The following is an 8,855-nucleotide window of genomic DNA, read 5'->3' as shown; positions in this document are numbered from 1 at the left end:
TATTTAAAAAAATAAATATTGATATCATATTAATAGTACACATATTATAATGTCATGTAAATAATCCAGCGCCTCTTAAAACCCCTTAATGTTCTGTCGGCCCATCCACAGGCCGTCACACTGTTGTGTGCACAACTTTGCTATGTGCACAACCCCTGTCTTTTAAGTGGGTACTCATGCGACACATCTTTGGAAAGCTAAGATTCTTGTGATTCGATTGATGTAAACCATTTCAAGATACAACCACAACAGCAGGCACAATCAACGCCTCTGTCAGACCACCAACAAACAAACAATTACAAAAGTCACTCTACTCACCTATGAAGCCTCATATTACTCCACTGACTGATACAGCTCCAACAAAAACAGTCTTGTTAGATTGGCAAAGGTTCAGGCAATCCAATTCAGTAAAATATTTCGTCCAAAACACATTATTACATCAAAAAAATATCCATGTACGGCTGTTGCATCATTTTAAATTAGCCGGCAGATGTCCTAATCTTCCAACATATTCTGGCTGCACTCTGTCCTTTCGATTGACACCTCACTTGACCCAATAGGGGCTTACATGTCTTATCCACAGCCTACAATAGCCAATGAGAGTCCGCGCTGGAAGTAGTTCTTTCATGTAAAAACTGAGCCAATAGGAACAGATTCTGCCGATGACTGGTGCTTCAAAATTCCCAAAATGACCATATGCTGCTTTATTGCTTTTTATAAAACCACAACATGGAAATTATATATTATATTATAATTAAATAGTTTGCTCTGATTTACTTTTTATATGAACTGCTTTTCCACCATAGCACTTGTTTTGACTTTTTTATATGCACAAAGTATAGATTCAACAGGGGAACAAAGCACTATAATTTATTATTATGCTTCATTTACTCTGAAGCAGGGGTTATCTGGTGTCTCTAAATGACCTTTTTTTGGAAGACGCCTAGACCCTTAGAAAAACATGTAAAATTTTCATTTTCTGTAGTAGGCTATGTACAGTTATGGTTACCACCGACTCACTTCAGCGTAATTCATTTGCCAAAAAAGAGGCAAACCAACAATAAACAAAATTAAAGATGATTTGACTGATAGCATTATTAGGGCGAGGACCCAATTGTTTTTCGTGGGTTTGTTTGTTTGTTTGTTTGTTTCTTTATTATTACGGGACTTAAACCCTAAATTTGACCCCCTAAACATGCTCAAAAACTCACCAAATTTGGCACACACATCAGGTCTGGTGAAAAATTTGATAAAATGTAAAAATTAACCCCTAAAGTGCCAAAATGTGCTCTCTGGCGCCACCTATGTAACAAAATGGCCGCCACGGCCCATAGGAATGTTGTAGAGAGATCAAACCAAAACTCAATTATTCGTCTCATCAAGACCTACAAATCATATGCTGACACCCCTGACCTAAATCCAACAGGAAGTCTGCAATCAGCCTTTCAGAATAAGACTTTGCCCCAAGTTGGACCCCAAACAAACGCTATCTCCTCCAAGGGCATTAATGGTATTGGCTACAAACTTTGATACATGACTTATGACACTGTGCTGAAAAAAAGTTGTTGAAAACTTTGTAATAACTCGAACAGTTTGGATTTAATAAGCCCTGAAAGTTGCAGTGCCACATCACACCTTACAAAGTAAACCAATGGGGAGGCAATCTATGGACTTTGATATGAACTTGAGCATGAGCATGAGCATGAGCATGAACTTTGTGTCAAACAGAGGCTTCTGACGTCAAAACTATAAGTCTGACCACTTTCAAACCTATGTTAATGGATTCGCCACGAAATTTCCTACTAAAAAATATTTTTAATGTAAGATTTGGCCAAAGTCATGGGATTTATGAGGATATTTCACAAGAAGTGTTCTCTAAAATCCTCCTCTTCAACTGCTCCTGGTGATATCACTCCCTCAGTGCTGTGAAACATTCCACAATACACACTCATTATAAAATCACAGGAGGAACAAGAAAAGACTGTAAAACTCACACTCTAATATCTCAAAAACAATAAAAGATAGAAAAACATGTAAATTCAAGATTTGTAGGTCAAAGTCTCGTGACTCATTTAGAGTTCAAATGAAGTCTGTATCTAAAACTAGGTGGAAGCAGTAAATGTTCAAAAAGGTGTGGGTTCACTCACACTCTCCATTCAAATCAAACTTTGACCAGGTCATGTGGGTTAAAAGTATTTCCTTTTCTAAAAAAAGACAGAGAAAATTAGGAAAATAATTTGTTTTACACACAAAGTCATCAGTAGTTTTTTTGAATTTTTTCAATTTACTAATTGAAATTCAAGTGAATGGGCCCAAAACTTGCATGATTTTGATGACACAGGTGTGAGCAAGACAGACATGTCTCACTCTTTTGAATATTCTCATCCTGTCAATCAATCTTTCAAAATAAAAGCACACCACACTTGTAATAAATATCCCTCATTTTTAAAAAGCAAAATGATCTGATCCCGACGGGCCAGAGTGCGAGGTCCCGACCAACGCTGCTTGCAGCTTTAATTTTTATTTTTATTTATTTTTTTCAAATTTTCTATAGATATCGCATTAATGTCATTATCGTGAATTCTTTGGCAACAATAATCATGTGAAAATCTGATCGTGACAGCCCTATCCTCAACCCAGCACGGGACTTCCATCTAATGTCAAAAGCAGTGAGCAGTATCTAAACATATGACACAGTTCTGCACCACCGTAAAACTCTCAGCTGCAATGCCTTACACAACCTTTAGAAATAAGTGTCTTGGCGGGCGTAGACGTATATTCTGAAACAAATGTAAAAACTTTTGCAGAATATCCATTTTAAAAATATGAATTCCTCTAATTAAAGAGATTAGTAATGTCATAGTAATGTCCAGAAGTTTGGTAATCTGCTCTAACACTAGGTCATAATTAGTTTGTATTGTATTGTCTAGATCAAGTAAGTGAAACAATTGGATACTTTGAACTGTGCCACATTCTGGCCGGGATTTTTCCTTTCCCTTTCATTTAATAATGTAATAGAAGACGTATTATTATTGACCTTATAACCTAACATTTTCTCAGTCTATGCTATTCAGGGCTGTTGTATTATATTGCATTCAGGTGGTGTGGAGGAGGAGGTGTGTCTAATAACCTGGCAACAGAGTGTATATTCGACTGATTATGTTGATTAACTTTTGACATTGACACTCTAGTGACCATTGACATGTATTCATCCTGATCATGGCCCATCTCCACGTTTTCCACCATGACACTGCAACTCACTGATCCTGCCAGCAGTCTGTAACTATGTGGTACACACCTCTTTTAGGGCGGTGGCCTGATGGGAAATGTAAATGCAATACTCACCTCATTCCCTGCTGACCCCAGTCAGCAGTATCAAACTCAGTGTCAGATACTGCTCGAAGGACTGAACCTGCCACTGCTACTTCAGAAGGAAATGGAGAGACTGTCCAGGTGAGTAACTGATTTGTTTTTCCATTTGTTGAGTCTCAGTTATAATGTTGACATCTTCCTAATCCTACTATGTATTATCAGTGTAACCTGATCTATGCCATCAAACTCAACTGTTGTACAAAAACTATTAAAAACACATAAAATAACCATACTGTTGCACCGGATGACATATTCCTTCATTATGATGAACATATCCAGTGTATCCAGTAGGGCTGAATCAAGGACATCTGGACTAATATTTTGTCCTTTAACATACATGAGAGGGGCAAAATGTTTAGAACACTTTATATGATTCACTCCAGTACACCACCATCACAGATTTAAACATTTACTGACACCAAATAAGTTAATCTGTTTTTATTTTGTTCACTAGGCTAAAGCGCAACACCTCAGAGGCTTCTCGGTTTGACCAACCAACTGATAATCACCAGCATCAACTCATAGACTCAAACTCCATCAACAAAATACAAAGTCATAACATCACCAGTAGCCACAAGGGTAATGTCACTGTGGACAGTGGCTTGGATTGGTTCCACTCCAGAATTCCATCACTGTCACTAGACATGCCCTCACGAATAATTACATCAACTCAAGAAAACTTCCATAGAAAACCAAGCTCCAATTGGTCAGAAATGTCTACAGTAGCCAAACAGCCAAACTGTCAAGCTGAGAAGGAGAATCTAAGTAACACTGGCTCATTATTAAACAGTGATGTTGCTTTAAATACTGGTAGTACAGTCACATCTGTTTCAGAAGAAGACAGAAAAAGTGAGAAAAATGAAAATATTAAAGAAAAAAACTCTTTAACCCCAGAAGACATGAAGCAGTCTGGTAGACAAGAAGACAGAAAACACCCAGAGTCATCAGGGTGTGTTATTCAGAAAGCCTCTAAGAATCTGAGAGACAGGAAACTTGGGGAGCTGGAGCTGACACATCAGCAATGTGACAAAGAAGGAGAAGAGGGGCATGGAGAGAGTGTGGTGTTCAGAGATAGTGCAAGTAAATTTGTCACTAATGTTTTAGATACAACTTCAAATTCCCACTCCAGCAGTACACCGTCAAAAGGGAAGAACTGCCCCTCAAATAACCAAGTACAGGGTAATCTGTCATCTGTCAAAGAAAGTAGATCTGAGATAGAGGACAGGAGCAAATGCACTGGGACTAAGAACATTAGTACTGTGAAAAGGGAAAAGATAGGAGCTGATGTTGAAACAGATAAAGACTTGCATGCTAGGTTGTCAGGCTTTATATTCAAGCCAAGGAAGATGAGACCTTTAGTCCACAATCAGGGCCTACATGCCAGCTCAGATGTGAGTGCAGAGTTCCACACTGAATGCAACCCAGGCAGCAGAGATCTCCACACCAACAAAGAAAGCAGAATAAGTCATCAGAAGGCAGTTAGGCATAATGAGACAGCCAGCACAGAGAAGGATAGAAGAAAGAAAAAACAGAGCCAGTGCCAGAATCCTTCGGAAGGTGGAGGCATGAGAGAACAGGTGAGCTGTGTCAGTGAGATGGTAGAGTGTTGGTCTGAAGCCAGTATCTGTTTTACATCAGAGGAGCTGGAAAGAGATCTTTTTTCATTTGGAAAGGACAAATTGACCGGAGGAAAAACAGTATTTAGAATAAAAGGGAGTAACGATACAGAAAATTTGTGTCAACAACAAAGAACCAGAGTTAACACTGGTATGGAGACTAAAGTAGAAAGCTATACTTGTACCGCCCCTTCAACACCAGTTACTTCAAAATCAGGCCTCACCAAGTCTGCTGTGGCCTCCTCAACCCTGGCTAAACTCTCCGGATTCTCTTTCACCTGCACAACTGAACCCAAGACCACAACTCAAACAAAAGTGGAAAAAAATCCTCCCTTGAGAATGGAAAGAATTACATTTAAAAGAGACAGTGTTGAATGCTTGAGAGTCAATTTTCAAGACAAGAAAAATCTAAATTCTCCTGAACACAGTCCCTTAAAAAAGAAGATCAGAACTGCAGTCAGCATGAGCAAAGCAAAGGACATATCACCACCCCTAGCCACAGAGCTCACACCAGGATGGGAACATGAACCAGGGACAGCGTCACCAACTAAAACAAAGTCCAAGTGCAGTGCAAAGCAGACAGAGCCTGTTCGTGCTGTAAACCATAGTAACAGTGTAAAAATGGTGACTGATGGTTCTGTTGACTATCAAAGCACTGGCAATATGAATAAGAGAAAGTGTTTTGAGCTGGAACCTCTACCAAGTAATGCTGCTGGTTCCCAGGGTCCGTTCTCTAAACTGTCTCTGTTTGGCTCTGTTGAGTTAAATGATGATGTTCTTGACACTGACTGGGACCAAGAGTTTTTAAAGAAAGCCAATGTCTGATATTATAGGCTGCTGTCAGAATGTGTATACAGATAAAGAAGACGACCACAATAGTGTATTTCACATCACATTTTGCTGTGAGGTGCATCAGTTCAGTTCTTTGCCTGATGTATGATTTAGTTACCTTCTATAGTATGAAAATAAGAGTTAAAAGCTCAGTGAAGTTCAGATGTTCATCCTGGAATTGTATTTTTCTCTTTCTCTATTTATGCCTGAAAAGACTGTAGATCTCCACTGCAGCTGCTAGAGCTCAGGCAGATTAATTTGCTGCATGGTGGAATCATGCAAATGACTTTACATTTTAGCAAGTTATCAATGTTACACACAAGATAATTCTGGATCCATACATGTATCACCATGGTTCCCAAACTTTTTTTGACTACAGCATCCTATTAGCATTTTTTTGTCATGGAACCATTCCTGAACACAAGCCACAAAGTGTGTTGTGTTACTATGATAACCAGCAACTGTGAGTGTTACTACATTATACAAAATTTTTAATAAGGTGATTCTGATACTTTTTGCCTTTTCTGTTTTAATATAATTAGAAAGGTAACATAAAACAATTAATGTAAATGTCACCTACGTTTAATGCAAAACTATATTAAAATTGCACAATAAATGTAGAATGACAAGGAAAATTTGTGGTACCCTTGCCCCATCCTCAAGGCACCTCAGGGTGCTGCAGTAACCCACTTTGGGAACCACGTAGCATATATTAAATGAAACTAAATTATACTGTGCGGATAATTCAGCAGCATGCCAGTGGTTTAGCTTGTTTTAGCCTATTCACTAGAAATTGTTTACTTTTCCATGGTACCTGCATCCAGCTCCTGAGGTATCTCCATGCACAGGCCAGCTGGATGTAATCTTTCCAGCATGTTGTCATTATATGACTCAGTTTGTGTACTTTTCATCACTGTCTCTGAGACTGTATGAAACATGCAAGTCACTGGTTTCCATTAGTTTCACTGTGCTATTGAAATCAACTTGAATTCTTGACAACTGCTACAGTTGGTAACCCATCACTGTAAATATTTTGTTGCCTTTATTTCTTTTCTTAATTCTAATGCTGTTGTGAGTAAAAACTCATTCATCAGCAACCTTTTTATCCAGGAAACAGCATGTCTGTAGGATCAGGTTTTCAGGCAACAGCTTCATGGTACAATACTGTTTCTGATCATACTGTTGTAAAAACCTGTAAATATGTAGAACAGACATTAAATACACCACCAAAAGGTCTTGACTATGTTAATGTGTTGCCTGTCTCAGTTAAGTTACATTTTACTGAAATTAATGGTTTACTTTGTCAGTTCAGCCATAAAGGTTATTATTATGGATGTATTTTTTTTGTTCTGCATTGAGTATAAAATCTGGATTTGATCAAGGTTCTCAGCATAGCAGCTCAAGTTGCCTGTTGTTAGCCTTGTAGCTAAGTTATGTGACTTAATTTCCAACCACTTAACAGTTATTCTAAACATAGAATGTTTGCTGGGGACAATCAAAAAAGTAGCAGCCAAAAATGTGACAAAGACCACATACATTACAGAGCAAAGCAAGCAGAGCTTTTGGATAAAGTAAATAGTCTCATTGACTCCAATTCAGCAACATTTCTGAGATGGACCACACCTTTTGTTACTGACATTAAAAAAAAGTTTTCTCACTTAGCCCCTCTAGTTTTAATAGTTTTGGGTCATGCACATGGTTTTGGCTTTATTTTCTGAGGTTTTGAGATCTCAACTGATAAATTCTGGGACCATCTCAAAACATTGGGAAAGGAATTATATTTGTGAAGCTCAAAGCATTCCAGGGGTCATTTGGAAGAAAGAAAATATCAAGGGGAAATCTATGTAATCAACAGTTGTTAATATTTTGAGCTTGTGAAATGGCTTGTGAATGTGTAATAAAATTTGCAGCTTTACAAATATTTTGTGCATGTGTGAAAACATTTTGTGCAGAGTCAATCTGTCCAATCAGAGGGCAGATGGTTCCATTGCGCTCAGCCCCCTGCAGGTCCTGATTTTTAAGATGGACGATGGTGCGGACTCTCCCCAAGCCCCTCAGGAACAGTGCCAGGCTTTGAAACCAATTTGACATAGTGGCCAAACCATATAATTAGGACTTCAGTGTCTGTCATGTGATGCAAAAAGACTTTTGGGCCAGAGTGCATCTCTTATGAAAGAGATACATTTTTTTGAGTGTCACAACCCCCGTGAAATGACTCTTTTCACTATCAGAATTTGATCCATTCGGTCCAATAACATTTGGGAAGTCTAGAAGAGCTGCATGATTGAATTGTTTTATCTCCATTCAAGTTAGCCAGAGGGCTAAACCGAAAGTTAGCCATGTCAACTGGTGGAGATCTCCAGTGGGCATGCTCTATGGGCACATGGGGCCCAGTGCACAGTATGTTTTCATCCGGGTATTTTCTTCACAGCGGGAAATGGCTTTTTTGGCTTCATGTGCCACTGAGCAACTTTTATAGGAATGATCAGGGCCCCACCTCAGACACTGTACCCAGTTGTCTTTATACATCCATGGCTCTCCCATGACCCAAGTGGATTTAATTGTACTTGAGGAAGCTGTAGATAATAGTGGTAAACATTTAATGTGTTGTGTATTTAGCTTGCAGTTAAGTTTGCTGTTACTGTAAGGCAACACAGTTGTCCAAATGCATATTTTCAAGTTCAGGGAGGCTGCTTTATGTACCCAGAATAGAACAGTAATGTAGCTTTAAGATGTTAGCAAATGTCTGCCAGTGTTACCTAAGTAGCAGGATCAGTGCTGACAAGGAGTGTGAATCTTTGAGTTGAGATAAATTTTTCACACATCCTCATCCCCCATTTTTCGTTAAATATGTGATGTTTTAATGTATACACTGTATAACTGTATAAAGATGTTTTGATGTATACTGTATAACTCTTAGTCAGCTGTCATTGTCATTTTAAACTGCTTGCACTGAAAATGAGATTGCCATAAACTAACAGACTTCCTCATTTTCTGGGAAGTTCACTTTTTTGGAGATGCATGATTTGATGATGA

General features: G+C 38.5%; 1 protein-coding gene across 1 annotated transcript in view; it reads left to right on the top strand.

Annotated features, from left to right (window-relative positions):
* The window catches only part of mcm9 (minichromosome maintenance 9 homologous recombination repair factor), a 71,950-nt gene extending 64,882 nt beyond the window's left edge, over positions 1-7,068 (top strand). Inside the window, exons 14-15 of the mRNA XM_042390235.1 lie at positions 3,308-3,453; positions 3,827-7,068. Of these exons, the coding sequence (XP_042246169.1) occupies positions 3,308-3,453; positions 3,827-5,813 (2,133 nt within the window). The 3' untranslated portion in view covers positions 5,814-7,068. The remainder of the gene's footprint in view (positions 1-3,307; positions 3,454-3,826) is intronic.
* Positions 7,069-8,855: the final 1,787 nt, after the last annotated feature.

This window comes from Thunnus maccoyii, chromosome 17, assembly GCF_910596095.1.
Source record: "Thunnus maccoyii chromosome 17, fThuMac1.1, whole genome shotgun sequence".
NCBI classification, from domain to species: Eukaryota; Metazoa; Chordata; class Actinopteri; order Scombriformes; family Scombridae; genus Thunnus; species Thunnus maccoyii.
This window is presented reverse-complemented; position numbering and strand designations above follow the sequence as displayed.